At 45.8% G+C, this 19,359-nt stretch overlaps 1 protein-coding gene across 2 annotated transcripts in view; it reads left to right on the plus strand.

Moving 5' to 3' along the window:
* Nucleotides 1–19,359, plus strand: part of THOC1 (THO complex subunit 1) — a 467,835-nt gene that overhangs the window by 433,477 nt on the left and 14,999 nt on the right. The window contains exon 20 of one of the 2 annotated variants that reach the window (XM_069219988.1): nt 11,706–11,856. In XM_069219988.1, the coding sequence (XP_069076089.1) occupies nt 11,706–11,856 (151 nt within the window). The remainder of the gene's footprint in view (nt 1–11,705; nt 11,857–19,359) is intronic. The other variant, XM_069219989.1, reaches the window with a different exon arrangement.

Consider the following 19,359-nt stretch of genomic DNA (forward strand, 5'->3'; position numbering starts at 1 on the left):
TCAGACCTGGGAAACTGAGCAAGCCTTTTGGAGACTGGCCAGGTCTCCAAGACTACTCCTGTTCCCAAGCTCAAGCAGAGAGAAAAACAACACCCATGTACCCTCTCTTATCAGGTCTAGTCTACTGTGAGAGCAAAACATCTTGGTTCATCTGGTGCAAAAACACAGCTTGGAAAAATACAGCTTGGATTCTCAACTGCAATGTCTAACTCCACGTTAAAGGCAATGGGCAGCTAACCTAAATATCAAATGCAATGTCATGTTAAAGGCAATAGGCAGCTAACCTAAATATCAAATGCAATGTCTAGTGTCATGTCAAAGCCAATAGGCATCTAAGCTGAATACAAAATGCAATGTCTTATATCATGTCAAAGCCCATAGGCAGCTGAGCTGAATACAAAATGCAATGTATAATATCATGTCAAAGCCAATAGGCAGCTGAGCTGAATACAAAATGCGATGTCTAATATCATGTCAAAGCCAATAGGCAGCGGAGCTGAATACAAAGTGTAACATATGATATCATGTCAAAGCCAATAGGCAGCGGAGCTGAATAATATATGATATCATGTCAAAGCCAATAGGCAGAATATCTAGTAGCATGTCAAAGTCAATAGGCAGCTAAACTGAATACATCATGTCAAAGTCAATAGGCATGCAATGTCAAAGCCAATAGGCGGCTAGACTGGATACAGCATGTCAAAGCCAATAGGCAGAATACAAAATGTAATGGCTAATGCAATGTCAAAGCCCATAGGCGGCTAAACTGAACAAAACATACCATGTGCTACTGGTGAACATTGAGCAACTAATATGCGCAGTGGTGAAACACAAAGTCATTGGTCAAAACAAACTTTATCAAATGGCAGTACATTCCGCCCTTTGACCAATGAATTTTTGTTTCACATATCTCTTGTGTCAAACCCAAAAAAAAAAAAAAACATCAGCACAAAAAAAAAAAAACATTACATTTGAATGATCAAAGCAATCCCTGTAAAGCAATAGAAGTGAATTAACACATTGATCTCATAACCTTTCACATCAGATACATCTACATAGAGAAGACTGGGCAATTTTTTTTTTTTTTTTTTTTTTCTCTGAATGAGTCTCTAATTCAACAGTGTTAGCAATTTGATGTGGCATGAGTTCTACTCATGTAAAGATGCACGGTCCACTTGAAAGGTTTGCTGGAAGGTAAGCAAAAGTCAGAGTTCCATACGAGAAGGGAAAAAAAAACAACAAAAAAAAACACAGAACTGAAGGCGCAGTTTGCGCAAAATGGATCCCTGGTGCTGGCACTTTACTCAGCCAGGTTCAGGTTGGGGATTCGGTCCCTTCCCCGACCCCACACGCACACACCGGAAGGGGGACCACACAGCACACTCAGGGACAGTGGCGAAACGTGGTAGGATCTGCAAAAGAAACAAGTATGACTTTTCTTGCAAATAACATTTTTCATTTAAACTGCACCCTTCCTCTTTCTTTCCCTGTTTTATAATCAGCAGGACGTTTTTGGGGCCCTTTGTTATATTCTCTGCAGGTTCTGGAGGGTCACTTGGGGCTTCAGCCCACACACCAGCACTGAGGTTTTTATCTGCTGCACCACAGCTTCCCTTTTCTTGCACTGTCAGAAGGGCTGGGGCAGACTCCTTCTTTACCAAACCTCCATTCACTGCATTTTTGTCAATTTGGGCCATTCTGTCTCCAATTTGTATGAATGAATCAGATTCTTTTCTAGGTATCAGCATAATTTCGATTTTTCCTTGGTAATTTGCAGCAATCACTTTCCCTAAAACCTGATCAATTTGCCATTTCTGTTCTGGTAACTTTCCTCTCCCCAACTGCTCTGTGACTGCTTGCATGACAAATTGCTTTTGTGCGTGCTGCACAGTTTTTATCAAATCTAGGGGAATGTGCATCTCTCTCATCTCTGCCCACCTGTAAGTGGCTTTTTCTCTCAGCTGTTCACATTTCTGGGGCACCCACTTAGCCATCCCCACTAAGGCAGAATTCTGGGTGTACACTTTTCTCTCTGAATTTTTCTCATTAACATCTGCAAGGTAATTGAACCAGTTAGGTACCAGCCATATGTAAAAACAAACAGCTAAAACATTAGCAATGAACCAAAAATCAGCGTAAAAATGACACATCTCACGTAGCTCTTGCTTTAAAATCTGACACACATTATACAACGCTGTTCCTTCTACTGTGCCAGAAAGCAACATTTCAGTCAATGAATCATTAGTACAACAAACATGCTTTTTATCTTCAGTAGACACGAATTCAAATGGTGCACACAATTTCACCGGTAATTCTTTTATCTGTGGTACTCTAGCCCTGTCTTGCAAGTACCAGATCCATTGTATGATTCTAGCTAGGGGCACTATTTTCTTTCCTTGTTCTTGATTTACATGTACATCAGTTTTTTCTTCTTGCACTGCGCAGAAACCTAAAGTCTGCATTATTTCATTTGCCAAATCACAAGCGCGCAGCTGCATATTATTTTTCACAGTGACCATATATAAAAGTGTTAGGATTTCTCTCAAATGAGGGCTATTCTTTTTCCAAAAATCAAACAAGCTAATGCAACTCGGTGTCTCTTTCCCTAAAATCTTTCGTTTTACTTGGGCATTTTGCAACGGTAACTCGTAAATCACATTCTGGTCTCTCTCCTCCGTGTTATCAGTTAAGGAATGCATTTTGTCTGCCAAAAACCCTGGCTCACACGAAAACTCAGTGCAGCTCGGAGCTGTCTTAACCCCCTCATTACTGGAATGGGACAAGAAACATTCTTCAAAAACAGCCTTTTTATAACTTTCAGTCGGGCTAATTTGCTCACGTAAATTCCTATTTTCATGTTCCAACTGCCTACATTTCTCCTGCATTTCTCTGTAAGCAGATAAAGGTATCCAGACCTTTCTGTCATCATTACTTCCAAAACACACGTTTTCTACATCAGGCATTTTAGCTACACATGCATTTTCTTCTGTAATTCCCCAAACAGAAAACAATTCACAGTTTTTCTTAGCACCATCAGGCAGTTTATCAACACATGTCTCAGACATGGTCTGCCGTGCTACTGTGATTCCCCAAACAGAAAACAATTTCTGTAATTCTCCAAACAACAAAAAACAATTACACTTTTAAAGTGTGCACTTAGAAATCTACTAACTCGTCAACACCCTCTTAATCACCTCTTAATGACCGACACCCCACTCCTGGTACCAACTGTAGTGCTTTCCTCTTATTTAGTTTCTAAGCACTAACATAACACAACAGAAATGCACTTCTGAGGTCAAAGAAGACTTTTATTGTTGTTATATGAATGACGAATTAGTAGCTTTCAAGTCCGCGTTAATCAAACAAAATATATCAGTTTGCAATATACACAGCAGGTTATATTTATAAGATATTGAATGCAAAGCAAAACAAATACTTCACCGTGTAGGAACTATTTACAGCTACATCTTTCTAAGGTCTGCAAGCTGATGACCCCTGTCAGCCGCGAGAAAGAGTTTCATCTACCCACACGGGATGCTGGCAGCTGGCGCCAAGCTCCAGCACGAGGTCCGGCAGATTCGAATCTCACTCTCTGCAGCCTGTTACATTTGTTACAAAGGTGTGCCCCCTCCTCTCAGACCTGGGAAACTGAGCAAGCCTTTTGGAGACTGGCCAGGTCTCCAAGACTACTCCTGTTCCCAAGCTCAAGCAGAGAGAAAAACAACACCCATGTACCCTCTCTTATCAGGTCTAGTCTACTGTGAGAGCAAAACATCTTGGTTCATCTGGTGCAAAAACACAGCTTGGAAAAATACAGCTTGGATTCTCAACTGCAATGTCTAACTCCACGTTAAAGGCAATGGGCAGCTAACCTAAATATCAAATGCAATGTCATGTTAAAGGCAATAGGCAGCTAACCTAAATATCAAATGCAATGTCTAGTGTCATGTCAAAGCCAATAGGCATCTAAGCTGAATACAAAATGCAATGTCTTATATCATGTCAAAGCCCATAGGCAGCTGAGCTGAATACAAAATGCAATGTATAATATCATGTCAAAGCCAATAGGCAGCTGAGCTGAATACAAAATGCGATGTCTAATATCATGTCAAAGCCAATAGGCAGCGGAGCTGAATACAAAGTGTAACATATGATATCATGTCAAAGCCAATAGGCAGCGGAGCTGAATAATATATGATATCATGTCAAAGCCAATAGGCAGAATATCTAGTAGCATGTCAAAGTCAATAGGCAGCTAAACTGAATACATCATGTCAAAGTCAATAGGCATGCAATGTCAAAGCCAATAGGCGGCTAGACTGGATACAGCATGTCAAAGCCAATAGGCAGAATACAAAATGTAATGGCTAATGCAATGTCAAAGCCCATAGGCGGCTAAACTGAACAAAACATACCATGTGCTACTGGTGAACATTGAGCAACTAATATGCGCAGTGGTGAAACACAAAGTCATTGGTCAAAACAAACTTTATCAAATGGCAGTACACTCCCTCTCAGAGACACTTTCATCGGAATTGTTCTGGACACAGTGCAGTTTCAGGCTTTTCCTCCTGAGCAGCGAGTCCAGTATATTAAGGCTATGATACCAGGGTTCGCCTCTATTCTGAATTTCAGTGAGAATGACTGAGGCTGCTGGGCCTCATGACTTCCTGCATCCTGCTTGGTGACACATGCCAGATAGCATATGCAGGCTCTGCAGTTAGACCTGAAGTTCCAATGGGAGCAGCACCATCGGAATCTCTCCTATATGGTCCAGGTCTCAGAGGGAACTGCGAAAGATATGCAGTAATGGTTAACAAACCGCAATTGGGCCAGAGGCAGATTCCTTTCCCTTCTCCAACTAGATCTGGCAGTAGTGACAGATGCATCACTCCTGGGATGGTGCGGCCATCTGGGAGAGGTGGAGATCAGAGTAGTCTGGTCTCCGGCAGAAATGAGACTCCACATCAGTATGCTGGAGCTCTGTGCGATCTGGCTGGGATTGAAAGACATTCTTACCTCTATCAAGTGAAAGATGGCGAGGTGTTCACAAACCACACCACCGCTATGAGGAATTACAACAAGCAGGAAGGGGTCGGGTTGTGGACCCTTTGTCAAGAGGCTCTGCTTCTCTGGACATGGCTGGTTCAACCCCAGTGGATCAACACCTGGCAGGTTCTCTGAACGCCAGTGCAGACAAACTCAGCTGTTGATGCCTAGCGGGTCACAAATGCCATGGATCAGAGGTGGCACAATGACTCTTTCAGCAGTGGGGAGAGCATTACTTAGATCTTTTTGCCTCCGAAGAGAATACGCAGTGTCAGTAGTATTGCACATTGGAGTTTCCAATGCAGCACTCACTCTGAGACGCTTTTCATCTAGAATGGAGCTTAGGTCTCCTGTACGTCTTTCCGCCCATACCACTTCTGCTCAGAGTTCTAAAGAAGATCAGGAACGACCAGGCCCAAGTCATTCTTATGGCTCCGGCCTGGGCACGGAGAGTCTGTTATCCCGAGCTTCTGAAAATGAGCATTGATCCTCCAATCATGCTGCCCTTTTGAGAAGATCTTCTGTCGCAGTAGCAGGGAAGAGCCCTCCACCCAAATCTGTCAACTCTCCACCACCTTGCGTGGAGATTGATAGGCGACAGTTGATCGCTTTTGACCTTCCTCCTGAAATCTGTAACCTTATTCTGGCAGCCAAGCGGCCCTCCACCAAAACAGTATGTTGCTGATAGCTAAAACTAGTGAAGCATTGTATGGAAAAGTCTATAGGCCCTCTTTCTGCCATTCTTTATGATATTCTTCTCTTCATTCTTACCCTTGCCCAGCAGGGCTCTGCCCTGAGCACCCTCGGGGATTATCTCTCTGCACTGTCCTCCATCCTGTAGCTGCCTGGCCCAACCCTGTTTGAGTCCCCTATTGTCTGTAGGTTTCTGAACGTGCTTGTACATGTATTTCCCCCTTCCCCCTTTATCATGCCTCAGTGGGATCTGAACCTGGTCCTCACGTACCTCATGTTTGTTCTCTTTGAGCCACTACACAATTGTCTCCTCTGGCTGCTCACCATCAAGACAGCCTTCTTAGTGGCAATTACATCTGCCTGGAGTGTGAGTGAGCTGAAGGCTTTATCATCCATACCTCCCTATCATACTGTGTTCCCAGACATGGTGGTGCTTCGCACCCGGGCCTCTTTCCTCCCGAAAGTGGGGACCCCATTCCATTTGGGAGAGTCTGTCACCCTGCCCACCTTTTATGCTCCTCCAGATCCATTTAAAGAAGAGGAGTGACTCCATTGTCTGGACCCAAACATAGTGCTGTTGTTCTATGTTGACCACACAAAAGAGTTCCGGGTGGACGACCAACTCTTCTTGTGCTATGTCGTAGCTAAAAAAAAGATTGGGAAGTACAGAAACTAACCATTTTGCACTGGGTCGTTCTCTGTATCAAGATCTACTATGCCATGGCTAAAAAGCAACCTGCTGCAGACTTATGGGCCCATTCCAGCAGAGGAAAAGCTGCAACCACGGCATTAGCTCGTAGAGTTCCAGTCCTGAACATCTGTCAGGCAGCAATTTGGGCATCCCTGCACACGTTTGCCATACTCTGCTGCCTGGCAATCAGGTCTGCAGACGGGCATTTTGCCTGTTCGATCCTACAGGTCTTCTTCCTGTAGTTAAATGTGTCCACAGCCCACTGCCAGGATGGTATGGCTTGTGTATCTATTGAAAGATAAGGAATCTGCAGCTAGAAGTCTATCAGATGAACAAGTTACACACGCCTTTGGTAACGCATTATCTTGTAGAGACAACATCTAGTGGCAGATTTCTTACAGACCCACCCATGCCTCCCGCACTGTGGACAGATTTCTAGGGCTAGGGTTGTATCCCTTTTCAGGGCCCTAGTTTGGACACACATTCGTCACTTCACTTTGTGGCTCTGTGCTTCTGGCAAGGAAAGTTGTGAAAAGTAACTGACATTCCACACATCTAGGTGGTGCCTATATAGGTGACTGCAACTTCACTTCCGGCGCTGACATGCAGAACTGGACATAGCCACCCGAAGGCACGCAGGTGTACTGCTCACACAAAAGTTTCTGGATCCAGTCTGATGCCTGGGAAATTCAAAGGAAAGGAATCTGCAGCTAGATATTGCCTCGACCAGATAATGTGTTACTGAAGGTAAGTAACTCATTTGTCACTGCATTCTATGCCATGGAATTCAACGCCAGTGCATTCTACACCACTGCACTCTACAACACTATCTCGGGATTTGTAGAGCACATCAGCTATTCAATGAGTGTTCCGGGCTGTTAGTAAGTACTGATCCTAGGTGTCATGGAGCTTAAAATGAAAAACCGAAAAGCCAGGTCTTGAGCAGTCGGGCAAAGACCAAGATGTCCTCTGTGGCCAGAAGCTGCTGTAGGAGGGCATTCCAATCTTTAGCAACCAGATAGGAAAAAAAAAAAGCTGCTGCCCCACATTTTCCTTCTAAATTTAGGAAACCACCAGTAGGGAACTTGAGGAATGGAGTGATCTACGTGGATGATAGGTGATCTTTTTTTGATAAGTTCTCAGGACCAGACTGAAAGAAGGCTGTATGTGTCATGACAAGTACTTTAAACCCTACCAGCTCCTTGATGAGAAGCCAGTGAAGTTTTTTCAGTTGAGGTTGGATGTGAATCATCCTCCTGGGAAATCTCAGCAGGAGTCGCACAGCAGTATTCTGCACCAACTGCAGTGTTCTCAGGAGAGAGGCTGGAAGGCCCAGATAGGAGGTGGAGGAATGCAGCCTTGAGGTAATCAAGGCCTGGATCACATTTTTCTTCTGTGCAATAGGGAAAACGTGGAGTAACTTTTTAATAGTCTGAAGCAGCAGCCAGCTACACTCGCAACCTGAGGGGCAAAGGGGGCAGAGTTTTTGAATTTCACTCCCAGATTGCGCGCCACCACAGCTTTGGCTGGTGGAGGCAGGACCCCATTGGATTAGATGTTATTATTCCAGTTGGGGGAGTGGAGTGTAGGACGCTGGCTCAGTTTATGGTGTACACCTATCATGTGGCACCCTATACTGAGTTCAGGTAACCCTAAGTGAAAGTGAATAGGTGTCCAGATAACAAAAGCTCTCTAGGGGTAGCTGAGGTGAGCAGCTAAAGCTTATCCAGGAGGAATGCAAAGCACTTGCAGGGCCACAGTAGTCAAACAGTAACTCACTCACAAGAAAGAACCACACAAGTGTTGCAAAAATAAATAATTCTTTATTACAACACTAGCTACATGACTGGCATTGGTTTATCTCCCTTCAGAGATATCAACACACAATATATAAACAGAATAACAAGCAGAAATAGCATAAAATATACAGGACCCTATTGGGGAGGTAATCCATATACTAAGTGGAATGCAAAATAGTGAACCCACCCAAGGTAAGTGGATTAATTAGATAGGGGATGGGGGTAGATGAAAACATTAGAGGTAAGTACGGTAAGTGTCCCCAGCAACCAGGTGCAGAGCTGTTACCCACCCAGTCATGCCATAGACTAACACAGGGCAGTAGTGGTTGAGGTTTGTGTGTTTCAGTACCCTTCCCAGTGGACCCTGAGGAAACCTAGCGACCAGAGAAAGGTTGGAGCTTGTCTCCACTTGAGGATTTCCAGAATACAGCAGTACCTATACCTGCGGACCTGGAGGAAGATGGGAGAAGGGACTCTCTCTGAGGTTAGTGGAAACCTTGGATTGTCCAGCTACTGTTGCGACCCATGAACCAAGCCAGTGAAACCCAGGGACTGATTCCAGATGTGAAGGACCTGAAGGGGACAGAGTCCAGCACTCTCGGAGGTGCCCCCATGGTGAAGGTGGTAATGTCCACCCTTCTAGAGGTGGAGTAAGAATTCAAGCTCTGGGGTCTGCAGAAGACGAGCAGGACCCAGAGAAAGCCACAGACCCACCACTTGTGATGCAGAGCCTTTCGATGTCCATGGGACAGCAGACCCCACCGCCATGTCGATGTTGTCTTGAGGTGCCTGCGGATACAGGAGAGTGACTCCTTCACCTAAAGGAAATTCCTTTGTTCTACCAGGTGCAAACAGAATCCTTGTGACCCTGGGGGATGCACAGCCTTGGATGTTGCAGAATTCTTGTAGGATCTGGAGAAACAATGTTGCAATAGGAGCATTCCCACCAGAAGCGGATGTGTTTTTGGTTCCAAAGCAGACCAGTAGTGGTTCCAGAGGCCAGGAGAAGATGATGTCTTGCAAAGAGTTCCTTGTAGAGTCTTGCTTGACAAAGCTGAGAATCCACCCTCCGAGAGCCCTTAAGTACCCCTAAAAGGGGGTTGGTCACTTTCTGAAGTGACCCACCTATTAAATGGGGTCAGGGACATCATCTACCTGGCCTAACCAGTCAGATACTCCCAGGGACCCCTGCCCTTCTTGTTTCCAAGATGGCAGAATCAACCCTCCACCTGGCAAAGCTCTGTGCACCTGCCTAGAAGAGGAGCTGGACTGGGGTGATCCGTCCCCTGTCCTTTGTGTGATGGTCCCTGAACTTGTGCAAACCGGATTATGCAAGGAGGGCATCAAATGTGCCCTCCAAAGCAGTCTTGTAGCGCTCAGAGGCCACCCAACCCCAGCCCTTAGACACCCAATACACAGAGGGAGGTGGTCACATCTCTCCCTTGCAGGAAATCCTTTGTTCTGCCTTCCTCTGCCTGAGCCAGGTTCATCAGCATGAGGGCAGACCAGTGTCTGGAGTCGGCAGCAGCGTGGGCTGGCAGCAGGACCCCGTAAGGCTGCACAGGCAGAACTGGGTGATCCTCTAAGGAACCCCCAGAGTACATGGGGATCATGCAGCTAACACTGGAATTGGTGCAGTGCCATGATTCCAACATGTTTGATTCCAAAAATGCCTAGCCTCGGAGAAGCCATTTTGAAGTTGGACCCCTCGTGCTGGCCAGTGCCTACTACATACCTTAAGATGGCTTCCCCACATTTACAAAGCCCAGGGGATGAAGTCGGGGTTTCGTAGGGGTACCATGCTCATGCAAGGGTACCCTCATGCTTAGGGGCATGCACCCTGCCCTTGGGCTGAAGGGCCTACAAGAGAGATGACTTAGAGTCTACATGCAGTGATCAGGATATAAGGCAAACATTATATCTGAGGTGAAAGGGTGCATGCCCCATTTCAAGCAGGCTGTAATGGTAGGCGTACAGACACAGTTTGCATGGGCTCCCATGGGTGGCACAACACATGCTTCAGCCCATGGGGGACCCCTGGTGTACCAATGCCCTGGATACCTAAATACCATATACTAGGGACTTACTTGAGTGCACCAGTATGCCTATTGTGGGTGTAAAAAGTTACCAAGCAACCAAATTTAAGGGAGAGAGCGCTGGCACTGGGTCCCTGGTTAGTAGGGACCCAGTGCACTAATAGTCAAAATCACACCACAAACCAGGCAAAAAGTGTGAGGGTGGGTGGTCTGACCATGCGCCTTTCTACAGGCTGGTGTGAGGACTTTGATGAAGCCTGCAGACTGGACTCTTCTCCAGATACTGTCTTGCTTTCTGGGGTGTGTGTGTGTGTGGGGGGACGGTACTACAACCAGAACCTAGTTTACTACAGGGAGTTGCCTGAAAGCAATATTTCAGTTTTACTGACATTGTAGCTGGTCCGTATCCTGTAAAACACTGCAGAAATGCAGGCCTTAGAATTGCTCAGTTTGTTCGGAGCCAGGCCAGTACTCTGGAACACTGCACTCTCCGCTAATGAACTTTGTGCCACTTTGCTCTGCACTAATGCACTCTATGCCAGTGAACTCTACTCCTCTGTGCCACTGCACTTTACTACACACCACTCTAATTCACACCACTGTATTCTACACCCCTGAATACTTTGCCTCTGCACTCTACGTCCGTGCACTCTACACTGGTCCACTCTACTCTCATTCCACACCTCTGTACACCACTCTACACCATTGCACTCTACACCACTGCGTTCTACGCTACTGTACTCAACAGTAATGCACCCTACGCCACTTTACACCTCAGCACTCTACAACAATCTACTCTGCATCATCCACTTGAAGCCACTGAACTCTGCAGCACTCCACTTGAAGCAACTGCAGTCTGTTTCAGCCCTGTATGACACTATACTTTCCTCTACGTCACTCTACTTTGCACCATACTATGCCACTGCACTCAATGCCACTCTGCTCCAAAATTCATTTTACTCTACTATGCAACACTGTATACCACTGCCTTCTACGATGCCGCATCGTACGCTGCTGAATTCTGTTGATGCACTCTGCCACTGTCTACTATACCTTCAACACTCTGTGCCAATGCATTCTACACCCTTCCACTTTACACCTTTACACTGTATGCCACTCTACACAACTCCACTCTATGCCACTCAAATACCCGACATTCTGTGCTACTCTGCTACACTCTTTGCCATTCCACTCTGTGACACTCCAAAGCCACTCTCCTCTGTCACTAACTTTAGGCCATGTTATACACCAGTGTGGCTGCTGTTCAGTATGGCTAAAACACATTAGTGAAGCCAATAGCTTTTGCATATGAGAGTCCTATTGTCATTACCAATGCTCATTTCAAAACCAAGTTGCACTTAAAACATTGTTTTCACGCCGTGGATTGTCACGTGCAGTACAGAATTGCTAGTAACTTTGTAATGTTTCACATTTTAGCCTCCTTCTGAAGAGATAAAGACTGGCGAGGATGATGAGGAAGATAATGATGCTTTATTGAAGGAGAACAATGAAAGTAAGACAGCATGTTCTGATTTTTTCATACTTGGGGCGCGATTTGGAAGAGAATATTCCCATAGTCAACGAACTGGTGAGAACTTGAGAAAATCGGGCACATCCATTCTTGCATGCAGTAGATTGCATTTGCTACTTATGTTGTGTTCATTAGGTGGCTTCTTTAGCATTTCACGGTTTTAGGGCCTTTAAACAGGCATGGCCAGAAACCACAAGAAGCCCCTTTTCTGTGTCAATTAGTTGCTAGCTCTGTCTTGTCTTTTCATTTTGCTTGATCCATCTCCCAGCTTGTGCTGCTCTTTGTTCTTGTAACCTTGTATTGCATCTAATACTGACCCACTTTCGCTTGACCAGAATTGCACCTGGGTTCTTTTTTTTTTTTTTTTTTTTTTTTTTACTGCATATTACTTTTTGTTTTGCATGATCTGGCTGGTACTCAGATCCCTTGAGTTTCAACCTCTTCCAAGAGATTTGCTGTCACAAATACCCAATCATTCTTGTTGCTAACACATTCTCAACTCTGGAGCTCCTTCAGTGATGTTGTTTTAGAAAACTTACAAAAACTGAGTTGTTACAACTAGCCTTTGGCTGAGGACTTGAAATTACACCCTCGGTAGCTGAGGAATGTTAGACTGAGAAAAACATCCGGACTTCAGCTGTATTTTAACTGCCTGTAAACAACAGTCTGATTACATCCCATCACCAACATCTGCTCATATCAATTGTCCACCCCCAAAATACCAATAGCAAGATCCAAGTAAAGGTGCACATAGTAGATAAGGCATTGATCTGCAAAAGACACCTTTGTGTTGTGTCTTAGCTTCTAACTCCTGTGAATTTTACATTGTTTAATAACTGAGTACTCTAAATTGGCTGGGAGCCGACATGTTTGGCATTATGTAAAAGTCTGAGAAAAAATATGGAGGACTCTCAACAAAGCCATTGTACTGGGAATATCATCGGGTAGTGAACTTATAGGTCACACCCATTCAGCCCACGTGTGATTCAGGTAACCAAACATGAAGTTGGTACCTCTGTCTGACAAAATATTCTTTGGAAAACCCACTGTGGTGACTATACCAATGAGGGCCCTAGCTACTGCAGGGGCAGTAAAAGTCCTCGGGGGAACTGCTTCAGGGTACCTGGTTGCATGATCCACTACAACAAGTATAAATCTGTTCTTTGATGCTGTTGGAGGGTCAAGGGGACTGGCTATGTAAAAGGGACCCCCATCCCCTGGAAGTGAAATTAAGGGTGCCTTTGGGCGGCCACCTGTCTTGCCATTGGCTTGACAGGTGGCACAGGGGTTACAAAACTCCTTCACCTTCTAGGACATATCTGGCCAGTATAATTGGTCTCTCAACCTACTGCATGTTGTTGCCTGCTAAGATGCCCAGCTATGGGGATATAATGGGCCAAAGTAAGGAGAAACTCCCTAAGGCTCCTCAAAATGACTTGCATCCATCCTCCTCCTTGCCAAACACAAAACACCTGTTTGCAGGGCTTGGGGGTGTAAGTATTGTAACGTATGGATCTTTTATAGATTTCGTACACAAACCACCAACACACCATCGAGGCATGAGGGATACAAAAAGGACCAGTTGGAGATCCTACAAAAAGAGCTGCAGCACCTGCTATTACAAGATGCAATAGAAAAGGTTCTACTGAAGCAAAGGGACACAGGTGTATATTGTCTACTTTCACATCTCTAAGCAGGACTTGACTACGAATCTTAGATCTAGAATAGATCTCATAAAACAGGTCCATTAAAAACGCAAAGGTTCCAAATGACAACATCGGAGGATGTTATTCCATTACCAGGAGAGGTCATCTAGAAACAGTAGATCTCTAGGATGCCTACTACCACTTTCCTGTACACCATTCACACAGATCGTATCTGAGGTGTGTGATACTAGTGTAACATTACCAATTCAGAGTGCTGCCTTTCTGTATCCAATCCACACCCTGAGCGTTCACAAAAACACTCTTAGAAATAGCAGCACACCTAAAGGACCGCACCATTCATGTGTACCTTTACCTGAACGACCAGCTGGGAAGAGCAGATAACTACCACCAGTGCCTACACAAGAAGAGTGGGCACATTATGCTGTTACACTGCAGTTCACTATAAATTGGGCAAAGTCATAGCCAACGCAAGAGACAGAAGACTTTTCTTAGGCCAGAACTGCCTATGGTCAAAGCAGTAGCTTATCCAACTGCAAGGACGGTGCAAACAATTATAGCACAGACTCCGCTTTACCAGGCATCAGAGGTTCTGACAGTGGGGGTCCAGCATGTTGAATGGGAGGCTATTCACAACATGCCTAACACAAGCCATCATAAGAACAGATGTATGACACATAGGGTGGGTGGCACATAGAGGCAAACTTGCGCTAAGAGGCCTTTTGTTGGCACAGGAGGCTGTCGCACATAAAGTATCTGTAATTGAAGACCATTTTTCTAACACCGAGGGCATTTCAGAGACAAAGTCAGTAAAAGAAAGTTTAAATACTTTAAATTACAACACAGCAGCAACGTTCAGTCACAACAAGCAGGGGGCACAGTCTCATACCCGCTATCCCAGCTCGCCCAGACTGTCTGGACATATGCCTTCACAAAGAACATTTTACGAATAGCAATTCATGTCCATTTGGCAGAAAACACAGAGGCAGACGAGTTATGCAAAAGAACATCCTGCTCTCACAAATTGGAACTAAAGCAATCTATAGTACATCCACTCTTTCAGTATTGGAGTCCACCTCAGAGGGACTTATTCACAAGCAATAAGAACAAAAAATGCCAGTCCTTCGCATCCAGAAATTACCACCCACAGTCTCTGGGGAATGCATGGTTGATTAGTTATTTCTGGTTAGTTGAGTATTTTTCCTCCTAGTACCACTGATTCCAGTAGTTCTGGAAAAGATCAAAGCGTCCAACTTGACTATGATTGTGACAATATAGCAGAATTCCCTTATACAAGGAAACCTTAACCAAATAGCAGGGAAAGGTTTTGTAATTTAAACCCGGGCACCTGCGGTTGAAGGCGTACATTCTGAAATAGCACAGTTACAGCATTTACACTTACAAAATCAAAGCTTCAAATTGTTGGGAGACCTTCCACTAGGAAGTGCTATGGTTTTAGGTGGAAAAGTTACTTTGGACATTGTAAGAAAAACTCATTCAAATTCAGTTTTCATGCTGAAACTGTCATAGTTGGTGTAGGAGGCTGGCTCATTAGATGGTGTACACCTATAAGTGAGGCAACCTGTAATGAATCCAGACAGCCCTTAGTGCTAGTGTAAGAGGTTCTAGATAACCAGAGCTCTCAAAAGGTAGCTGTGGAGAGCAGCTAAAGCTTAGCTAGGAAGAGTGTAAAACAGTTTTAAATACCACAGAGGTCAGTCAGTGATGTATTCACAAGAAAGTACCATAGCAGTGTTAGAAAAATAATGTATTGTTTATTATAACACACACTAAACTAGCTTTGGTATATCTCCTAACCGTAGATATGAACATTCAAAAATATGCTCAGGAACAGGTGAGTAAAGGAATGAAATAACATGGGCCACTATGGGGTAGCCAAACCCTATACTAAACAAAATAGGATTTGCCAAACCCTATACTAAACAAAATAGGATTTGAGCATCACTACCAACCCAAACTACCACCCAAGGTCCCTCAGGACTGGGGAAGCACTAGAGCACCAAAGGTAAGTAAGTAGGTTTCCCCAGGCGGCAGTGTGCAGAGATATTACCTCAGGTTAGGTGTCCATTGTAGGAAAGTAGCATCTTCCCCACCCCCCCTTATAAGTCCCTGGTATATGGTACCTAGGTACCCAGTGCATTGGGGTTCCAGGAGATCCATATGGGCTGCAGCATTTCTTTTGCCACCCATAGGGAGCTCAGACAAACCCTTACACAGGACTGCCACTGCAGCCTGTGTGAAATAGTGCACACACTATTTCACAGCAATTTTTACTGCACTTAAGTAACTTATAAGTCATCTATATGTCTAACCTTCCTTTGCTGAAGGTTAGGTGCAAAGTTACTAAGTGTGAGGGCACCCTTGCACTAGCAAAGGTGCCCCCACATAGTTCAGGCCATTTCCCCGGACTTTGTGAGTGCGGGGACGCCATTGCATGCGTGCACTACATATAGGTCAATACTTATATGTAGCTTCACAATGGTAACTCTGAATATGGCAATGTAACATGTCTAAGATCATGAAATTGTCCCCCGATTCCAAATCTGGTATTGGGGAGCCAATTCCATGCATCCTGAGGGGTCCACCATGGACCCCCAATACTGCCAAACCAGCTCTCTGAGGCTTGCACTGCAGCTACAGCTGCTGCCACCTCACAGACAGGGTTCTGCCCTCCAGTCCCAGGAAGGCAGAACAAAGCATTTCCTCTGAGAGCAGGGTGTTACACCCTCTCCCTTTGGAAATTGGTGTTACAAGATGGGGAGGGGTAGCCTCCCCCAGCCTCTGGAAATGCTTTGAAGGGCACAGATGGTGCCCTCCTTGCATAAGCCAGTCTACACTGGTCCTGGCACCCCTTCTCCCCTGCTGTGGTGCGAAACTGGACAAAGGAAAGGGGGTTACCACTCCCCTGTCCATCACCACCCCAGAGGTGGTGCCCAGAGCTCCTCCAGTGTGTCCCAGACTTCATCCATCTTGCTTTACAAGGTGTGGGGGCACTTTGGAGGGCTCTGAGTGGCCAGTGCCAGCAGGTGAAGTCAGAGACCCCTCCTGATAGCTCCATACCTGATAAGTTAGCCAATCCCCCCCACCCACCCACACACACACACACACACACACACAACCAGGGTGGTCAAAAGAGTTTACAGGAGGAGTATATCCTCCTCATCTTCCCTTGCTTCAATCTTTTCTGTGGGGTCTATCCACACTAGCTCAGAAGAGAGATTCTTAGATAGGGAGATAGGGGATTCAGCTTGAAGAAACAAGTTGAAAAAGAAGCAGCTATCTTTTGAGAGAGACACTAGCAATGGACAGGGAAAGGAAGAATTTGGGGTTAGAACCCCATGGTAGCAACATTAGAGTCCAGGGTCAGGGAAGACACCTTGAATTCCAGGAATCGCAGCAGGATAGTCCGTCCTTACAAGTCTGGGGATGATATTCGTAAGTGGATTATGCTTTAGAGAGGGCCTGTAAAGTCCAGAAGGTTCCTCAGAGGCAGTGGGCAGCTATCCTGTTGCTCTCCTTTGCAGACAAAGGTAGAGATAAACTTTTGGCAGGAGAAGAGGATGCAGACAACTACCAGATCTTGAAAGAGTCTCTGATTGACGGGTTTGGATTCACAACTAAGGAGTACAGGATCACGTTCTGGGAAACTCTGAAGGAGTCCTCTTAAGGTTGTAGACTTTGTGGACTGCTCTGTTAAGGCTGTGGAAGGCTGGTTACATGGTAGTAATGTCCATGACTATAAAGGGCTGTACAATCCTATCATGAGAGAGAACATTTTTAACAATTGGGTGTCTGACAAACTACACCAGTACCCAGTGGATTCTGATCTGACCTCTCCCCAAGAATTGGGAAAGAAGGCAGACAAATGGGTTCGCACCAGGGTGGGTAAGAAATCCCATGGTGGGGGTGACCAAAAGAAAAAGAATGCTTTTAAGTCTCAGGAGAGAAGGATGGGGACAAACCCAAAGATAAGGAGTCTTTTACAGGTCCACAAAATTCTTCTGAGGGCGAGGCCAAGTCCTTCTCCTCTTCCCACAAGAAACCTTGGTGTTTTTTATGCAAGAAAAAAGGCCATATGACAGTACTTCTACCAATCCCCCTAGTGTCCCTAGGAATAGCACTGGTAGTATTACATCACCCAAGGGTGTAGCTCGGTTTACCTTGGGTACTGCAGCAGACTCTGACCTAGTCAGAGAAACAACTGAGGCTGTCCTAGTATCAGAAGGTTGTATTGACCTTGCGACTCTGGCTACCCTGCCTCCTTATATGAGGAAATACAGACAGTATCCCCTAATAAATGGTATTGAGGCAGAGGCTTACAAGGACACAGGTGCCAGTGTCACCATGGTGACCGAACAACTGGTGTCTCCAGAGCAAATCTTACTTGGTCACAGTTACCAAGTCCGCAATACTGATAACCTCACAAACTGCGACCCCATGGCACTTGTTAACTTTAGCTTGGGGGGTGGGGGGAGACTGGCCCTTTAAAAAGTTGTAGTGTCCTCTTTTAGATTTGTAGAATGTCTAATGGGCAATGGTTTGGAGACCTCAGCCCAGGCTGAAGTGAAGTTACAACCCCATGCAGCCATATTTGGCATCCCTGCAAATGTCTTTGTGACAACTAGAGCACAGGCCAGGAGAAAGGGAGAATCCGAAGCACTGGAGCCTGAAACTATGGACCTGCCAGCTCCCAACAAGAGACTTGGGAAGGATATGAAATGGCACTCTGCCCAAAATTCATGTGAGGATCAGTCTCCTTAGGGAGATGATCTTGCCCATTGTGAGGAACCTATACCAGAGGATCTTGGGCATGACACAGCAGAGCTCTTGGGTGCAGGGGGATCCTGCAGGGATGAATTGATTTTGCAGCTGAGTCAGGAGGATCCCAGGAGCCATCCACAATCTCTCCCACGCAGGTTGTTGGATTGCAGAGGGAGAGTAGTCAGCAGAACCACCAACAAGCCTTGGCAAATGCAAGAAAGCGTTACATGGAGTTTTGCAACATTTTGGGCACCAGCAAGGTCCAGGAGACTCTGCCTTTGCAGGTAACTCAGTCCCAGCCCTCAGCGAACAGGAGAGCAAGAAGGAATCATTGGAGCCCTCAGTAGGACCCTCTGGCAGCAGGTACAGGAAGTCGCAGGGCAGCCTCAGCAGCACAGCAAAGAGAGGTGCCCACGTCACAGGAGTTGCAGAAAGGATGCCGTTCTTGGAGCTGTTCACTGCTGGAGGCAGGGCTTCTTGGAGCTAGGAGGTCGTCAGACTAAAGAGCCAGCAAGCTTTGGCAACAGTAAACAGATGTAATGGACATGGGTTCCAGTCAAGTAGCTCCAGTGAGGGGCCTCAGACTTCTCAGTTGCAATGAACCTCTGGAGGACCACAGAACCTGCACCTGTGTTGTAGAGCCTTGGAGAGTTTGTGAGTCAGCAGGATCCACTAATCGGTGGTTGATGTTGAGCTCCTTGTGGATGCAGGGGAGTGACTCCTTCACTCCAAGGGAGATTCCTTCTTGCTTTCCTAAGTGCAGGCAGAGTGCTTGTGACTCTGGAGGATGCACGGCCATGGAGGTTCCAGAGCCCTTACAGAGCACAAGTACAGGTGTGCAGTAGCGGCCCCTCCTACTAGTTGCATTCTTGTCTTGGGTCCTGGCGATGTCCAGCAGCGGTTCCAGTATTCAAGTTGTAGAATTGTCTTGTAGAAGAGTCTTCAGACAGTTCCATAGCCTAATCCACAGACAAATCTAGGGCCCCACCCTCAGGGGAGCCCTTAAGTCACCCAGGAAGGAAGTTGGACACTTACTGCAGTGACCCACCTATTGGGGGGGGGGGGTCATGAACACTTAGCTGGACAAACCAGTCAGATACTCCCAGGGGCATCC

This window comes from Pleurodeles waltl, chromosome 2_2 (genome assembly GCF_031143425.1).
Source record: "Pleurodeles waltl isolate 20211129_DDA chromosome 2_2, aPleWal1.hap1.20221129, whole genome shotgun sequence".
In the NCBI taxonomy this organism is placed as follows: domain Eukaryota; kingdom Metazoa; phylum Chordata; class Amphibia; order Caudata; family Salamandridae; genus Pleurodeles; species Pleurodeles waltl.